This window comes from Syngnathus floridae, chromosome 1 (genome assembly GCF_059516105.1).
Source record: "Syngnathus floridae isolate MCC-2025c chromosome 1, RoL_Sflo_1.0, whole genome shotgun sequence".
Classification (NCBI taxonomy): domain Eukaryota; kingdom Metazoa; phylum Chordata; class Actinopteri; order Syngnathiformes; family Syngnathidae; genus Syngnathus; species Syngnathus floridae.
Window position 1 is genome coordinate 27,207,135 of NC_142413.1, and position 19,420 is coordinate 27,226,554.

The 19,420-nt window shown below is 44.3% G+C and overlaps 1 protein-coding gene across 11 annotated transcripts in view; it reads left to right on the forward strand.

Annotated features, from left to right (window-relative positions):
- Positions 1-19,420, forward strand: part of tctn1 (tectonic family member 1) — a 232,908-nt gene that overhangs the window by 175,455 nt on the left and 38,033 nt on the right. For 5 of the 11 annotated variants that reach the window (XM_088392270.1, XM_088392254.1, XM_088392261.1 and 2 more), the window contains 3 exons: positions 8,098-8,118; positions 11,517-11,651; positions 11,928-12,053. In XM_088392270.1, the coding sequence (XP_088248396.1) occupies positions 8,098-8,118; positions 11,517-11,651; positions 11,928-12,053 (282 nt within the window). Of the gene's footprint in view, positions 1-8,097; positions 8,119-11,516; positions 11,652-11,775; positions 12,054-19,420 lie in introns of all 11 variants that reach the window. The other 6 variants (XM_088392279.1, XM_088392289.1, XM_088392300.1 and 3 more) reach the window with 4 other exon arrangements.

The window sequence follows — 19,420 nt, forward strand, 5'->3', positions numbered from 1 at the left end:
ACAAACTCCAGTCCTTCCACTGCTGTGATCGGGGTGGATATCTGCAGCTTATAAGCCCCTGCAATTGCTGTTTCTGCAATTTTCCATGACATCCGTCCAGATCTAACGCCATTTACTTCCGTAACTATTCTTCTGGCTCCCCTCTCGATGGCAGTATCTACCGCTCTCTCCAGAATTTTTGTCATCATCTTCAGGTAGTCCTGCTGGTCCAGGTCTGCACTCCACTTCTGCACGACGGCATGTATTATCATGTGGTATTTTGATCTTCCCCCACTTGTGAAGATGAAAGTAAGATCCTCCGGGTCATGCTCCATCTGCCGTCTTGCATCTTGTAGGTCCTCAATATTTTTTTCACCGGCCATCAATCTCAACCGTGAATCAAAGGTCTGGTTCCATGCACGGAATTTGTCGTTGGTGAAAACAATGAGGGTGTCTCCTGTCAGTGACCAAATATGTCAGACAAACTGGCACATCAGCACTCCATTGCCCACAATCACTTTCTTGGTTGATTCTTCCAGCAAAGACGGTAGGGGGTCTTTTCTAAAGAGGGGATTAAGCTTCGGTGCAAAGGCGCCTCCGCGCCTGGTGTCCTTGGCCTCCCACACCTCCTCTGTGTCTCTGCTAGTGCCCAATCCTTCTTCCTCGTTAGGCACTTCCTCTTCTTCTTCACTGGAGAATACCGGTTGATCAGTTTTTCTCTCCAAAATACTTCTCATCCTCGCCAGGTGCTGCATGCACTCGTAATAGCAAGGCACTGCCTTCACTTCTCCAGGTAATGGAGTTGCAAGCTCGCTCTGGATGCCAGATTCGTTGGTCAGCATTTTCACTATTGAGTCCAGATCTGTACTTGTGCTTATTAATTTTATCATATTACATTCCTCCACCATTTTTGCCCCCCATTCACACCAGTCAGGCGCTTCTCTTCGAGTGTAGCCCCTCTCAGGGTGGGCTGACACTATTATTGATAGTCCATTTTCTCCTGGCTGCTCGGCAAAAAATCTTTCATCTCTTTCGATGGCTTCTTTCACTCGCGTCGAGAGGCATCCCGCCTCTATCGACGGGTTAGATCCCACTATGTACTCAGTCCATTTCTGAGGCCACTTCTCCAAGCCTCCTCCATACAATATTACACATGCTGGTTCTTCATGTCGTCTCAGAGGGTCTGGATTAGACCCCTCCTTTCTGGTTCCTTCCATAGGATTACCTGGTTCGGGGTCCAGTCCTCTTCCACCGCTAGCCATCTCTTCAATGAATAGCAGTTTTTCCAGTTGTAGGGTCGAGCTGTCTCCTTTCGAAGCCTTTCCGTGCGCACTCGGAACAGGGACGATACAGCTCTTAGTTACTGAGCGGCGCCCTTTACGTCGCCTCTACTCAGAACACCAATATGAGAACTCTTGCCTCGCTTATTGATGCTCTCAACGGCGGGATGCACTTTTTTTTTCTTTTTTCCCACCAGGTTATTCTACTGACAGGAAATCCAAACAAGGGTACACTCAACAGCAAATTGTAATTCAAATGTTATTGTAGCGAACAGGAAATGACGACTAATCATCAGCCCTAAGCCACTCAGCCTTACAATTCTTGGGAACCTGTATGTCACAGAGGGTCGCCAACAGTTAAGAATCATGAACCATACAAGCCTTAGAAGAATCGTCTTGGCCGTTTTTCGTCTGCCTGGAGAGTAAGTACATTTACTACTCCTGGTGAGCTTCAATTGTAGTCCTCAACAAGCGGAAAAAAGGAAAGGGCGGAAAGAAGAAAAATCCATCTGTGAGTTCAGCGGCCAAAAGTCTGTAATCCTCTGATGTGTCCGGGAACAAAAAATTTTGTAATCCACAATGTGTCCGGGAACAAAAACATTTGTAATCCACAAAAGGAATTCAGCAACAAAAATCTTGCAATCCACAATGTGTCCAGGAACAAAAAAATGTGTAATCCACAAAAGGAATTCAGCAACAAAAATCTTGCAATCCACAATGTGTCCGGGAACAAAAAATCTTGTAATCCACAATGTGTCCGGGAACAAAAAATTTGTAATCCACAATGTGTCCTGGAACAAAAAATCTTGTAATCCACAATGTGTCCGGGAACAAAAAAAAATTGTAATCCACAAAAGGAATTCAGCAACAAAAATCTTGCAATCCACAATGTGTCCAGGAACAAAAACATTTGTAATCCACAAAAGGAATTCAGCAACAAAAATCTTGCAATCCACAATGTGTCCAGAAACAAAAAAAATTGTAATCCACAAAAGGAATTCAGCAACAAAAATCTTGCAAGGGGAAATTAGTATATATTATAAAATGAAATTAAGAAAGAAAAAGGGAAAAAGTAGAGGGGAGAAAAGCCTTCTTTTTTTAACTTTCAAAATAAAAAGCCCTCTCTTCAGTCGGTCTCCTAATTGTCTGCCTCCTCCTTGGCTTTGGTTTTGGCATGAAATCTAAAACATTTGCAGGCTCCTCGTCGACTGGTTCATCTTCTCTATCTATACCCAATATCCGTGCCCATGTACCGGCCCCTCTGGCTTTTGCAAGTTCTGCCGAATACACTGCGTATACTACCAACATTACTTTTAGCACCCCATACAAGTACAAGCTGTGAAGGAACTCCTCCTTACTCATGCTTAAAGTAATGTGCTGAGGGGTAACGGTCACCGTTTACCATGACACAATACAGTTATAATCCTCCCGTGCTATCAAGGTTCTTTTCTAGGAAACTCTATTCTTTAAAGAGACTGTACTTATGTCACTCAAGGCCGTTCTGACATTTGTTTGTATCAGTGAGCGGAATTAGGAAAGTTTCTGGGAAGAAAAAACTGAAAAAACTACGCACGGGTTCGTTTTGGAGCTGTGAGCAAAGCAAAGAAAAAAGTTCTTTTTTTTTTTTTTTTTTCTTTTCTAAACTTTTAATCACAACCCCCCTCCTACTCGTTGGGCGCCAAAATGTCAAACGCACCTCTTTCAATAAGGTGCCCTCGGCTTCCCGGTAACGGGTTTGTCTTAGCCGGGTTCGGAGATTCGTCCGTAATCTAACCACCCGAGTTAAATTAACTCCACAGGAATCAATCTAATTTCCGTACGACGCCAATACCTCTCAAGTCACCCGAAGCTCGAGCCGAGTAACTCAATTCGAAGCAAGACTTCGAAGTGACCGCATCGTATTGATGGCTCCCCGCTACTGTTTGAAGTTCTTATTATGTTACGGATATTTTTAGATGTCTTTGTTAAGACCTCAGGGATTCGTTTGTATAGCGCACCCTAGCACTAGTTTTGCCGAAGTAAATGTTGATATGGGTCCGTTCTACTTGGTCGCTCAAGCAGCGAGCCGACCAACTTGTTTATTCGAAAGAGAATCGAATTAATAAAAGTGTGACAATAATAGCATTTAAGAAGAAAGTTAATGCACTTTACATTATTAATTCTAACTTCTTATACGTAGATATAGCACTTAACTGTCTGAGTGCTTCACCCCACTCGATTGCTTTAAAAAGAATAATAACTTTCTTAAAACGAATCAAAATGTCCTACTCTAATTAGATTTGCCCAGTAATTAATTTGGAAGGCAAGTCTATTTTTCGATCGTGTCCTGTTTAACTTTTGACGCGGCCCAACAAAATTAGGAACGGGCCTGCGCCCGACGGACAATCGAAGTACTTTTATCCTTCACCAACTCAAATAATCCGATTTAACCACCGTCGTTATTTTATTTAGAGGAAGTACATTTTCAAACGAATTAACATTTAACGAAATTCACTCTTCTCTTAAATAATCACGAAGGCTATTTAATTCTCTAACATGTTCGGAGTTACTTTTTACGCGGCCCGTCAAAAAGGGAAACAGGCCTGCGCCCTTTAAAGAATTAAATTACTTTAAATTCGATACCAAAAGAATAATCCGATTTAAACAATAATTTATTCAGACGAAGGAAACTTTCAAACGGATTGAAATTCACTCGTGTCTCAAATAACTACGAAGGTTATTCAATTCTCTAAAATTGTCTGATGTTGCTTTTATTTATTATGGTCCTATGTTATACCATAATAACCACCCGCACATTAATCAAATTGTCAAATCAACCCCAAACAATCGATTGCGGATTCCGTACAGATTAGCGCACAACGAAGTAGATGAATATACAAAACACATTTATTGAAGAAACATGAAAAAGAATTACAAATCTCAATTACTCAAGAAACCGAACAATATCACTCACTGATACCCGTGTTAATAAAATCATTCAATCCCAGAACAATTCGATTGCAAAACACAGTTCATGAAAGAGGGAAAAAGTAGATACCAGTTGGGTGCTATTTTTGGTGGAAGCAAAGTCGAGTGATCAGTCCGATCTTACTTCTAAAATCCAAATTAGAGAAACGGGTTGGCCTCAAGGGGACCGACGACCCGATGGTTATTCCCCCCCTCGTGTAAATACAGAAAAGTCGTTCCCTACCTAGTTCCTCATGCAAAGTTGTCCAGTCCAATTCTTTTGAGTAAATCCAAGTTAATCCAAGCAAACGATCCTGGGTCTCACACAAAGATCCCGGGACTTTGGAAAAAATCTTGAAACTCCTTTGGGTTTCTTCACGTATGAGCGCTCTTTGGGGGAAAAAGCCCCGTAGCTGCCCCTGCAGGTCTTTTTATAGACTTCTCTGCCCCCCCCCCTTTCTTTCTTCTGGTACCTATACCCTCCCTATAGGATAAGATTGCCCAGTTTCCCACGTCCCTATAGGATAAGATTGCCCAGTTTCCCACGCTCCCATTGGGTAAGATTGGTCAGTTTCCCACGCTCGTACACCTGTTGCCTTTCAGCAGCTGTTTCCGCCCTGACCACGCATTACTTTCCACCAAATGTACAGCTAGCCCCTGGTAAACCTTTCACTTCCTCTTTTCTTCACTTCCTGTTTCATGAGGATAACTCTTTAAAGTTACACTTCAATTAACTCTGAAATAAAAATCCAAACCTTTGATCTATTTCTTTAAACAATTTATGTCACGGCACTATTCTCACAGTGGCGGGCCCCTTGATCGAATTGACTAATAATATTGCGTAAGCGGTTACAGAATACATTTTAGCCAAGCAAAGAAATCAAAAAGTAAAATCACATTTGTGTGGTTCTCCAAACAATTTATGTCACGCCACTATTCTCACAGTGGAGGGCCCCTTGATCAAATTGACTAACAATATTGCTTTAAGCTGTTACAGAATACATTTTTAGCCAAGCAAAGAAATCAAAAAGTAAAAATCACATTTGTGTGGTTCTCCAAACAATTTATGTCACGCCACTATTCTCACAGTGGCGGGCCCCTTCATCGAATTGACTTACAATATTGCTTTAAGCTGTTACAGAATACATTTTTAGCCAAGCAAAGAAATCAAAAAGTAAAAATCACATTTGTGCTTCCATGCGTGACTCACAATCCGACACCGTGTTCCTGTTTTATTTCTATTTTAACTAGCTTAGCTTATTTTGGCCCCTTTTTGGTCTCATGTTTCGGTCTGGCGCCATCTTTTGGACAAATTTGGAATTTCAGCTCTGCCAATTTATTCAGTAATCCTTAATTCAAATTTTGTACCATCTGCCGCTAAAATTTGGAATTTCAACTCTACCAATTTATTCCTGTGAATAATCCATATTCACCATTTGCACCATCTCTTCTCCCCATGTTACATGACAGCCCCGAGCTTTGAATGCTTATTGCCGCTGTCCCGACTCGTTCTGCACGAGGGTGCATTTTTCCTTCATGCGTGGCTGTCACGCCTCCGTTCTCGCCCCGGCACACGTCGCCAACACAGAACTGTGCGTGCTAAACGGCATTGATTGCCACCATCTGTCCCATACTGAATAGGGAATGTATATTGACGCCGTTCGCTGGTCAGTCCTCGCCGTTTTGTCTGCTTTGACACACGCACCTAATCCGCTACATAGCGGTACACCTGGCTGGTTGTCTGCCTTGACACACACATACACATCTACCACCCGTTTGCCTGATCACGATGTGAGCACCCTGCTTGTCAGTCACCTCTGTTACATTATGTTCTGTTCCCGACTGTACATAATGGAAGGTTAAAGCAGTTGTTCTTGCTTACTTGAACGTCTATATTTATTCCTCTCTGAACATGTTACAGGTTACAGCCTTTTTCTAACGGACTGTGTCACACTCAAAAGTGGTCCCCATAGAACACAACACTCACTAATAAACAATCCTATTGTTACATTTTCCTTTTTCTTTTTTCAAGTTAAGGCCTTTCCTTTTAATGTAGGGCATTAAGTGCAGCAACAAGTCTAAAAGAACACATCTATAGAAACACAAGCAATTCTAGGCTCAAAGTTCTAAACACATTACATTTCAGGAGTGTCAACACAACATTTCCAACATGTAAAACACATTCATTTGTCTTTATTTTTTCCATACTGTATAGTCTTTCAGGTAGTGGGGTCTGATAACTTGCCGACCCGATCTGGTGTGTGTCATTGTTCCCCTGCTGGGGTATCCGATGATGAGGCATCCTCCGTAGGTGTTCGTGTGGGTGCCTCTTGTGTTGGAGAACATTCTGCGAGACCTCGTCTGAGGTGGCGACGATTCTTTCTCAGGACCCCGCCTGAGTCTAACTCCACCTCATACGATCTGTGGCTCACTTGCTGAACTACCTTCCCTGGTCTCCAGTTCTTGTGTGTGTCACAGGGCTGTACTCTTACACTGTCGCCATTTGTAAGAATGTCCATGTCTTTTGCTGTGCGGTTGTAGTATTTTTCTTGTCTCCCTGTTGTTTTTCAGTCCCTGGTCGTTATGTGTTACCTCAGGTTCCAGCAGTGTGTTCTTTGTGGCAAGCAAAGTCCTGGTCCTCCTGCTCAGCAGTCTCTGTGCTGGGCTTGTGTTGAGACCCTGGCTTGGTGTGTTTCAATGATCCAGCATGGCTAAGTAGGGATCCTGTCTCACTGCTGCAGCCTTCAGCATCAGTCGCTTGGCGGTCTTTACTGCTGGTTCTGCCTTCCCATTGCTCTGTGCGTAACCTGGCGACGATGTCCTATGTTCAAAGCCCCACTTCTGGCTGAAGCGCTAGAACTCTAGGGATGCAAATTGGGGTCCATTATCTGAGATAACAGTGTCAGGTATCCCCTGTCGGGCAAAGTGAGCCTTTAGTTTTCTGATAACGGTATCGCTCTTAGTGTCAGATAATCTACCTCCCAGAAATTTGAACAATAATCCACTTTTATTAGATTGTCTTTGTTGTAGAAGGAGAAAAGATCTGCTCCTACCTTGGCCGAGAGTCTTTGTTGTAGAAGGAGAAAAGATCTGCTCCTACATTGGCCCAGGGTCTGCTGGCCATGTCATGTGGATGTAGTGTATCTTTCTGTTGTTTTGGGTCCACCGACCTGCAGATGTCGCATCTGGAGATGAAGGTCTTGATCTCCTCGCTCATCGTCGGGAGTTGGAGACCACTGCCCTAAATAAACAGTCCGTGTTGCACGTGGTTGTCCTGCCTCATTTGTGACAAGCTGGCTGCCGCGCTTCCCGCGCTTCTCCGCAGTGATGAACATCGCTCAGAACCACGTAACAAAAAATTATTTGAATCTGAATATTTGTTTTGACTTAAAAGATGTGTCCCTGTCCATTTTTAAAACTCATTTGATAACCCATTCTTATTGTTTGGCTTTCGACTGACTGTTATTGTTCCGCTACTGTATATTGATTTGTGCTTCAATTTACTGTTTTCCCTGCCTTTGTGGTTGTCCCATTACTATATGTAAAGTGCTTTGTAAGATGTGCTATAAAAATATATTTGTATTGCATTGTACATGGAGCATTTATGTAAAAAATACATTGCATAAAAGATGTGACCACAATGAATTAAAGCACTTTAAAATCTAATCATTCTTTAATCCTACTTTAATTGTACCCTTAATCGTATGTACATGTATTGAGATTTGTATCAATTTGTCTTTTATTGGAGAGCACATTCTCAGAAGATTTTCAGATGAGGACAAATACTTTTTTCGAGGTACCGGTATGCAAGTCTACAGCTTTTTGGTGTGTGTACACGTATGTAAGCATGTGAACAAGTGAGTAAAATGTCATTATTTATTTTGTTTTACAGGGAAGGAATGGAGGCACCACTGTAAGTATGCCCTGTTTGTGTTCTTATGAAAAAAAATCACAAAATTGTGACTCCACATTGATATAAAATATTGCTTTAGTTGTCAATTAAGAAATTGACTAAACAAAGCATTTTTCAGATCACAAGCTTGTTTTACACAAATGCTAAAACTTGCATCACAGCCAACAAAAAGACATGGCATTTATCTTCCTTTGCCTTTTCAAGGTTCCCATGTCTTGTAGCACAAAATTATTCACATATTTTTCACTTCAGGAAAATATGTGGAAATGGGTTAGGGTTAGAGTTAGGGTTATGGAAATGGAAATCCAGTAAAATATTTTGGAAAAGCTTAAGCAGCTCTTAAAAGATTTTTCTCCTGCCACTGCTACTTTCTGCCCAAATGTTTTATTTGTTGCTGACTTCATGGGCATCATGACAAGCATTTTCTGCTTCGAGCCGGTGCATGGCCCGTTTCCTGGAATGCAGTGTTTCCAGTTAAATTTGATGTGTGATTTAGTTCAGAAACAAGTATTTTTTCCAAAGAAGCACTCAGGCACACCTTGTCCATATACACTCAACCAATGACCATCGCGTGGTCCTACACTGACACCTGAATGTCGTCAATCAGGCAAATGCTTGCGCCTCCAAGCCAGCATTAATTCATTAATCTACCCATCCATTATCTGTACCGCTTTTCCCCACGGGGCTCGCAGGAGTGCCAGAGCCTATTGGGCATGAGGCGGGCGACATCCTGAACTAGATTTCTGTGATGTATAACTGTATAATGACAAACAAACAAAAGTACAATTTACAAAATATTTGTAAAAAGTCATATGCAAAGGTTTGGGCACCCCTAATTATTTTCAAGATTTTCCTTTATAAATCATTGGTTGTTCGGATCAGCAATTTCAATTAAATACAGTAGTCCCTCGCTACTTTGCGGTTCACCTATCGCGGCCTCATTCTATCGAATTTTTTTTTTAAAAAACAAATATTGCAGATAGATGCAAGAAGTCTTTAATCCAGGTGCATGTGAGAGGGGGGAGGCCCAGAGTGTCCAGCTTTGTGACCAGAACGTCTGGGATGATCGTATTGAAAGACGAGCTGTAGTCCACAAAGAGCATTCTCGCATAGCTCTGCTGCTGTTCCAGGTGACTCGACACAGCATGCAGAGCTATGGTGATGGCGTCCTCCGTGGATCTGTTCGCCCGGTATGCGAACTGATGGGGATTGAGTGTGGGGGGAGGCAGTCCTTGATGTGCTCAAGAACCAGTCTCTCGAAGCACTTCATTATTACCGGGGTGAGGGCAACACGGCGGTAGTCGTTGAGGCTGGTTGGGGTGCCTTTTTTGGTATGGGGATTATTGTGGCTGACTTCAGGCAGGTGGGGATGACTGCTTGTGCCAGCGAGAGGTTAAAGATTCTGCAGAATATCAGGGACAGCTGGTGGGCACAGGCTCTGAGCACTTTGCCAGGTACTCCATCTGGACCAGGGGCCTTCCTAGGATTTACTGCCTGGAGCACACGCCTCACCTCCTGCTCCTCTACAGTGAGTGGAGGGGTGCTGGGATCTGGTGTGGATGGGGGTGGGGGGAGGGCTACAGCAGGTGAGTGAGGCTGTGGTGATTCAAGGCGGGCAAAGAAACCCCCTGAAGTTGGTGGTGGTCTGGATGCCCTGCCACACCTCTTGTGGTCTGTTGCTGGTGAGGTGGGACTCCATCTTCCTCATGTAGTCCGCTTTGGCTTTATTAATCCCTTTCTTCAGGTCAGCCCGAGTTGAGCTGTAAAGGGCTGTGTCACCTGACCTGAAGGCAGAGTCACGGACTTTGAGGAGTGAGCGAACATAGCTGGTCATCCAGGGTTTCTGGTTGGGAAAGATGCGAATGGTTTTGTCCACACATACAGTTCCCATGCAGAACTTGATGTAGTCCAGAACTGTCTCTGTGAACATAACCAGGTCTTGGTGGTGAAATAGGTCCCAGTCTGTGTTTTGAAGGCAATCCTGGAGTTGGCTGAGTGCATTTCCTGGCCAAGTTGTTACAATGCGGGGATGAGTAGCAAGGAGAGATGGTCTGACTGTCCAAGGTGGGGGAGGGGCATAGCTGTGTACCTGTGCTTGATTTTGGAGTACACGTGGACTAAAAGTCCTTTCCCCTCTTGTTGGGCACTTAACGTGCTGGTGGAACTGTGGAAGTACAGTCTTCAGATTGTTCTTATTAAAGTCTCCTGCTATTATGTGAACACCATCGGGGTGGGCCCGCTGCGGTTCACTGATGGTGTTCAGCAGGAGAGAGAGCGCCGCGCTAGCGTTAGCATTTGGCGAGATGTAAACAGCGGTGATTGTCACCACTGTTATCTCTCTCGGTATTAAATAGGGCCGACATCCACTGTTATCTCTCTCGGTATTAAATAGGGCCGACATCTAACAGACATACTCAATATCGGTGGAGCAGTGCTTCACTATGATGCTGCTGTTGTTGCACCAGTCCTCATGCACGTAGATACAGAGCCCCCCACCTCTATTTTTGCGGGAGTCCACAGTCCGATCCCAGCGGTGTAGCGAACGGCCTGCTAGGTGCACGCTAGCATCGGGGATCTTCAGGTTCAGCCAGGTCTCCGTGATAATGAGGGCACAGCAGTCACGAAAATAGGAATTTCCCTTAAACTGTAGTTCCAGATCTTCCATCTTTTGGGTGAGGGATCTGGCGTTGGTGAGATACAGGCTCGGGAGGGGTGGCTTGTGCGGTTGGTTCTTTACCCTTAGCAGGAGGCCGGACCTGCGGCCTCGCTTCTGCTTCATCTCCCTCCTCCTCCTGCGGCGCTTCCCAGTCCCGAAAACAATCCACGGAGAATCTGGCGGTCTTGCTAGTTCATCCGGGATGTTTTGGCTGTATTGAAATTCCCTCAAGACTGCGGTCTTATGTCGATAGCCGATGTCTACGAGGTCCTGTCGGCTATAGTGGTGTACCGCCGAAGCAAAAATACAAAAAGTCCACAAATAGACACATAGAACACGTAAAAACAAACACTGAAGGGGAGAGCTGTGAGCCGCAGCATCTGAGTGCGCCGCCATGTTGGTTAATCTTGGTTAATCTTGGTTAATAATTTCATGCGTAACAGTGGACAAAATAACAGAGGTTGATGTAAAAATGTAAAAATCACGCCGGTCCAGTGAGTGGGAGTTTTCTGCTGAGTGCAGTTCTGTTTCCCCATTTGCCGCTGTGCGCGGTTCAGACTCTGTTGCTGCCACCTTGGACTTTGCCATAGACCAGCCGAGGGTCGTTTTTCTCTAAAGAGGGGTTCGGTGAATGCTCATATGAAACGAGTGGGGTTCGGTACCGCGAACAAGGTTAAGAACCACTGCACTAAAGCCTTAACAAGAAAATACATTGGTTTACCTCTGAGTTATCGATTTTCAGGTTGTTCCCGTGGAGATGGCTTCACTTGTTTTTCAGTCTTTGGATGGCACTCAAAATGAAGTCATTATCGATGAAGAGGAAAACATGCAGCCCTCTCTCATTAATCAAAAAGTCTGCGTAAATGTTGTGGTGAAGGTGAGTTTAAATAACCTTTTTGAATGAAATCGGGTTCAAAATGTTAATGTCCATGGGCTTTAACTAGTAAAGGACTTTACTACCTTCATGGTACTCATCGCTGTCCCTTCATTTCCCTACTGAGGGTGCAGCATCAGGAGCAACTGGCGGTTCAGGACACTTTGACCCTATCACAAGGGCTGTGGAACGAGCCCACAACCTTTAGGTTGTGAGAGGACCACTCTGTGTTTGTTCGATGCCGCTCCAAAATGTACTTGTTTTTTTTTGTTTTCTCAGGTTGCATATTTTGTGAAGTACAACAAGGCAGGCCAACTAGTCAATACTACAGTGCATCTGTTGCTTGGGAATTTTCATATAACACCATTTAGCCTGGAGCAGGAATTCTCTGTCAAATTCATTCAGGTATAATCTAATCTCCAAATGTTTTTTGTCCTAAAAGCCGTCTTTTGCAAAACGATACATTTTCCAGATTGCAATCTTATTGACTTGCTATATAAATTAATTGCTTATCAGTAAATGGACCATTTACTCCATTGTGATAGCTAGATTAAAGCATACACTCAAATACCGTATTGGCCCGAATATAAGACGACCCTGATTATAAGATGAAGCCCTCATTTTCAAGACTCAAGTTTGAAAAAATACTAATTGAACACCAAATGTATTTTTTGTACAGAAAATAATTACAGTACATCTGAAACAAATGATTATAACAATGTATTCGAGAGAAAAAGCATGTTATTTTGCCTCTTTCAAATCACATTTTAATATCTGAACATTTAAATATGTAAACTAAAGTGCAATCACATTTGTAAATGAATGGCTTCTGATTTTTGGAATGTAAATAAACCTACTATTTCTGTTAGGGAGCTTGAGGACTGTATAGGGCAGGGGTCGGCAACCTGCGGCTCCAGAGCCGCATGCGGCTCTTTAGCACACCCCTAGCGGCTCCCTGGAGCTCTTGCAAAAATGCATGAAAATGGAAAAAGATGGGGTTTTTTTTTGTTTTTTTTTTAAATATGGTTTTTAGATGGTAATCATGACACAAACATTCTTATGCTGTAGAAAATCTGTGTAGATGTAAATATATTAAAAATACCGAATTTCAAAATGGCGCAAAATTGCGTCATAGCAAGCGACACAGCACATGCGAGTTGTAAACAAACAGGTGTGTGAATGACGGGCCATGGACTCAAAAGGCAAAAAGAGAAAGATTGCTGATGAGAACAGAGGCTTTAAGAAAGAATGGACTCAACTGTTTGCTTTCATTGCCAATGCTGAAGGATTGCCTGAATGTTTGATTTGCAATGAGAAGTTGTCAAATATAACAAGAAGAGCAATTTGGAGCGACATTTTCAGCTAAAGCATGCTAAATTTGCTGCCGATCATCCTGTTGGAACTGAGAGGAAAGGTGCAATTTGAGGAACGAAAAAACTGTTTCAAGAAGTGGATTGCATCTCCAAACTCTACGACTGTGGCAAGTTTTGTTAAAGCCCAGGAGATAATGAAGTGTGGAAAACCATTCACCGATGGCGAGTACATGAAGGATTCATTCGTTAAAATATCAGAGTGCCTATTTTGGGACTTCAAAAACAAAACCAAGATCATTCAGAAAATTAAAGACATGCCTCTCTCCGCAAAAACAGTAAAGGGAATGGTAATTTGAATGGCAAAAAATATCAAGATCAGCAAATCAAGGACATCGATTCAGCTCCAGCTTTCTCATTTGCCTGTGATCAGTCGTGTGACGTGACCGATATCGAACAGACAGTTCTGCTATGCAGGTACGTGAACTCTAATGGGCCGCAAGAAGAAATTGATAGCACTAAAAGGCCAGACACGGGGGGAGGACATCTGCGAAGCTGTGCTGCAGTGTTTAAATGACAGAGATGCACACTGGCCACCTGATTTCAGTTGCTACAGACGGCGCACCGAGTATGAGAGGGTCGCAAAAGTTTGTGACTTTACGACAGAAATCATTGGATCAAAATTTGCTTGCATTCAATTGCATATTGCACCAAGAGGCGCTGTGTGCGTAAACATTCCCACCAGAACGTATGGAGGTAATGAACCTTGTCATCCATATTGTGAACAAAATAATCGCAAAAGAATTAAACCACCGCGAATATGCCAATCTCCTGCTGCACAACAAAGTACGCTGGCTATCGAGGTTCGACGTTTTGCATCACTTTGTTGCTTTGTATTTCAAGATTCAAGAATTTTTATTGGCCGTGTTTGAGCGTGCCAAACAAGGAATTTGACTTTGGTACATCACAGCCTCTGTTTAACATTTAGGTGACTAAAAACACTCAGGACATGTGCAAAAATTGACAAATATTCTCAAACATCCGATGATCTTAAACTTTTATTTGTAGCCTACATAATTATTTTAATAGTAGGCATACAGCTTATGTATTGACAGTCTATGTTGCCTTATAAAAAGGCAAATGTTGCCTGTATATGCCTGTGTATATATATATATATATATATATATATATATATATATATATATATATATATATATATATATATATATATACACACTCCTCAAAACAGATTTCAATGGTGAAAAAGAAAATGTTGGATATCTATACTGATATGGACAGTTTAATGTCTCAACAAAAGGATGCCACATCTTTTGATGGAAATAAAAGTTTTCAGCCTACAGAGGGCTCAGTATATAGACACCCCAAAAATCAAAGTGAAAAAATTATGTGGCAGGCTCGTCCATTTTGCCTAAATTCAATTTCTGCAACTCAAAATTATTTTCAATATCTTGTGTGGCCCCCACGAGCTTGTATGCATGCTTTACGATGGCGCGGCATGCTCCTAATGAGACGACGGATGGTGTCTTGTGGGATGTCCCCCCAGATTTGTCTAAGGGGATCAGCAAGCTCCTGTAAAGTCTGAGGAGCAACCTGGCGGCGTCTGATGGACCGAAACATTATGTCCCAGAGGTGTTCTATCGGGTTTAGATCAGGTGATCGTGATGGCCATTCAATTGTGTCAATCCCTTCATTCTCCAGATACTGTCTGCATACTCTTGCCACATGAGGCCGGGCATTGTTTTGGATCAGGAGGAACCCAGGACCTACTGCACCAGCGTAGGGTCTGACCATGGGTGCAAGGATTTCATCCCGATACCTAATGGCAGTCAGACTGCAGTTTTCTAGCCTGTAGCCAGCTCTCCTAGAGGAACTGCCTGTCTCCTGGAATCTCCTCCATGCATCTCACTGATGCCCTTAGAGTCTAAGATCTGGGAGGACATCTCACAAGACACCATTCATCGTCTCATTAGGACGTTGTCAAGCATTCATACAAGCTCGTGGGGGCAGCAGTTGAGTTGCAGAAATTGAATTTAGGCAAAATGGACGAGCCTGCCACATCACTTTTTCACTTTGATTTTTGGGGTGTCTATAAACTGAGCCCTCTGTAGGCTAAAAACGTTTATTTCCATCAAAAGATGTGGCATCTTTTTGTTCCTGAGACATTAAACTGTCCATATCAGTATAGACAGCCAACTTTTTTTTTCACCATTTAAGGGTGATGTGTCTTCAGTGTTCCTTTAATTTTTTGAGCAGTATATATATACGTATATACATATATATATATATATATATATATATATATATATATATATATATATATACATATATATATATATATATATATATATATATGTGTGTGTGTGTGTCATCGTGAAAAAAATCGTGCCCTTTTTATACACTTTCTTAAGTTTAAGAAAAAAAAACAATTGGCGGGAACTAGCGAGCGTTAATGTTGTGTTGTTAGCGCCGTTGTTTGTACGAAAAAAAAAAAAACATTATAATGTCACGTGATCGACCAGTAGTGGCCAGGCGATCGACCGGTCGATTGGGCACCCCTGATCTAAAGAAACACGACGTTACAGACAGATGACAAAAAACACTAAATATTGTACACATCAGCTTAACTACGGAAATTAGTTAATACAGCCACACTGTTTGAACACTTAAACAGCGACATAGAGACAGACAGCAGTTCAGTCTAACCTGCCTGTCAGTATAGGCAGCCGTGTGATTACACAATCCTCAGAGGAGGCAAGCCAAGAAGTTGCCTCCTCCGAGCGACTCGTCTTTGGCTTTAACATAACTATAAAAATTCAGCGATTTTGGTTCAAAATGATACAAAACTACTGAAATTAAAAGGAAAATTACTTTATGATAAAAAGATTGAATTCGTTTTTCCCCCTTTTCATGATGGCAGGGGGCGCAGGGGTCCTAACTGTTGTTTGTGTCAATGCACCAAACGGCAGCTCAGAGTACCCACCCTGCTTGGAGTCCCTGAAGGAAGTGCTGGAGAGCCCTCCTTCTGGGGACTCTATCGTTCTACTGGGTGACTTCAATGCTCACGTGGGTAATAACAGTGAGACCTGGAAGGACATGATTGAGAGGAACGCCCCCCCCCCCCCCCCCCCCCCCGGATCTGAACCCAAGCGGTGTTCTATTATTGGAATTCTGTGCTCGATACGGATTGTCAATAATAAACACCGTGTTCAAGCATAAGGGTGTCCATGTGTGCACTTGGCACCAGGACACCCTAGGCCACAGTTCGATGATCGACTTTGTTGTCGTGTCATCAAATTTGCCGCCGCATGTTTTGGTCACTCGGGTGAAGAGAGGGGCGGAGCTGTCAACTGATCACCACCTGGCGGTGGGTTGGCTCCGATGGCGGGGGAAGATGCCGGTCCAATCTGGCAGACCCAAACGCTCTGTGAGGGTCCCCTGGGAATATCTGGCAGAATCCCCTGTCAGGAATAGCTTCAACTCCCATCTCTGGCAGAGCTCTTCCCACGTCATTGACATTGAGTCCGAGTGGACCATGTTCCGCGCCTCCATTGTTGAGGCAGCCGACCGGAGCTGTGGCCGTAAGGTCGTTGGTGCCTGTTGTTGGTGCCTGTCATGGCGGCAATCCCCGAACCCGCTGGTCGACACTGGTGGTAAGGGATGCCGTCAAGCTGAAAAAGGAGTCCCATCGGGCCGTTTTGGCCTGCAGGACTCCGGAGGCAGCTGACAGGTACTGGATGGCCAAGCGGAACGCGTCTTCGGCGGTTGCTGAGGCAAAAACCCGGGCGTGGGCGGAGTTTGACGAGGCCATGGAGAATGACTTCCGGATGGCTAAGAGGATTTTTTGTTCCACCATCCGGCGTCTTAGGAGGGGACCGTCAACACTGTTTACAGTGGAGATGGCGTGCTGCTGACCTCGACTCGGGACGTCATGAGTCGGTGGGGAGAATACTTCGAAGACCTCCTCAATTCCACCTACACGCCTTCCATTGTGGAAGCAGGGCCTGGAGACTATGAGGCGGACTCTCCAATCTCTGGGGTCGAAGTCACGCAGGTAGTTAAAAGACTCCTTGGTGGCGGGGCCCCGGGGGTGGATGAGATCCGCCCGGAGTTCATAAAGGCTCTGGATGTTGTGGGGCTGTCATGGCTGACACGCCTCTACAACATTGCGTGGACATCGGGGACGGTGCTTCTGGATTGGCAGACAGGGGTGGTGGTTCCCTTCTTTAAGAAGGGGGACCGGAGGGTGTGTTCCAATTACAGGGGAACCACACTCCTCAGCCTGCCTGGTAAGGTCTATTCAGGGGTGGTGGAGAGGAGGGTCCGTCGGGAGGTCAAACCTCGGATTCAGGAGGAGCAGTGTGGCTTTTGTCCTGGCCGTGAAACAGTGGACCAGCTCTACACCCTCGGCAGGATCCTTGAGGGGGCATGGGAGTTCGCCCAACCAGTCCACATGTGTTTTGTGGACTTGGAGAAGGCGTCCGACCGTGTCCCTCGGGAAGTTCTGTGGAGGGTGCTTCGGGAGTACGGGGTGCCGAGCCAGTTGATAAAGGCAGTTCGGTCCCTGTATCACCGATGCCAGAGTTTGGTCCGCATTTTCGGCAGTAAGTCAGATTTGTTCCCAATGAGGGTTGGACTCCACCAAGCCTGCCCTTTGTCACCTATTCTGTTCATAATTTTTATGGACAGAATTTCTAGGCACAGCTAAGGCATTAAGGGGGTCCGGTTTGGGGACCTCAGCATCGCGTCTCTGCTTTTTGCAGACGATGTGGTGCTGTTGGCTTCTTCAAGCCATGATCTCCAGCTCTCTCTGGAGTGGTTCGCAGCCAAGTGTGAAGCTGTCGGTATGAGGGTCAGCACCTCCAAATCCGAGTCCATGGTCCTCAGTTGGAAAAGGCTGGAATGCCCTCTCCGGATTGGGGATGAGATCCTGCCCCAAGTGAATGAGTTCAAGTATCTTGGGGTCTTGTTCCCGAGTGTGGGGATGATGGAGCGTGAGATCGACAGGCGGATCGGTGCAGCGTCGGAAGTAATGCGGACTCTGTACCGGTCTGTCTTGGTGAAGAGAGAGCTGAGCCAAATGGCAAAGCTCTCTATTTACCAGTCGATGTATGCTTCTACCCTCACCTATGGTCACGGGCTATGGGTCGTGATCGAAAGAACGAGATCCCGGATACAAGCGGCCTAAATGGGTTTCCTTTGCAAGATGTCCGGGCTCTCCCTTAGAGATAAGGTGAGAAGCTCGGTCATCCGGGAGAGACTTGGAGTAGAGTTGCTGCTCGTCCACGTTGAGAGGAGCCGGATAAGGTGGTTCGGGCATCTCATCAGGATGCCTCCTGGACGCCTCCCTGGGGAGGTGTTCCGGGCATGTCCCACCGGTAGGAGACCCCGTGGACGACCCAGGCCGCGCTGAAGAGACTATGTCTCTCAGCTGGCCTGGGAACGTTTTGGGACCCCCCGGGATGACCTGGATGAAGTGGCTGGGGAGAGGGAAGTCTGGGAGTCCCTCCTAAAGCTGCTGCCCCTGCGAACCGACCCCAGATAAGCGGAAGAAAATGTATGTATGTATGTATGTATATATATATATATATATATATATATATGTATATATGTATATACATATATATATGTATATATATATATATATATATACGTATATATATGTATATATACGTATATATATGTATATATATATATATATGTATATACAGTGGGGGAAATAAGTATTTGACCCCTTGCTGATTTTGCAGGTTTGCCCACTTACAAAGAATGCAACGATCTACTATTTTAATCATATATACATTCTAACAGTGAGAGACAGAATCCCAAAGAAAATTCCAGAAATTCACATCATATGAATTTATAAAAATTGATAACCGTCTGATGAGAAAAAACAAGTATTTGTACCCCTGGACAAACAGCAAGTATTCTGGCTCCTACAAGCCAGTGAGTCTTTCTTTAAGACACAGCCCCAATCCCAACCAATTATCTACATCAAATACACCTGCCTCACCTCGTTACCTGTATAAAAGACACCTGTCAACACCCAAACAACCAGCATCCAACATCACCACCATGGGCAAGACCAAAGAGCTTTCTACGGACATCAGGGACAAGATCGTTGATCTGCACAAGGCTGGGATGGGCTACAAGAGAATCGGAAAGCAACTTGGAGAGAAAAGATCAACTGTCGGTGCAGTTATCAGGAAATGGAAGAAGCACCACACCACCGCCAACCTCCCTCGGTCTGGGCCTCCACACAAGATCTCACCTGATCATGCGAATGGTGAGGAATCATCCCAAAACCACAAGGGGGGAACTGATGAATCAACTGAAGGCAGCTGGGACCACAGTTACAAAAGAAACGGTTGGTAACACACTACGCGGTCATGGATTGAAATCCTGCCGCGCACGCAAGGTCCCCCTGCTCAAGAAGAAACATGT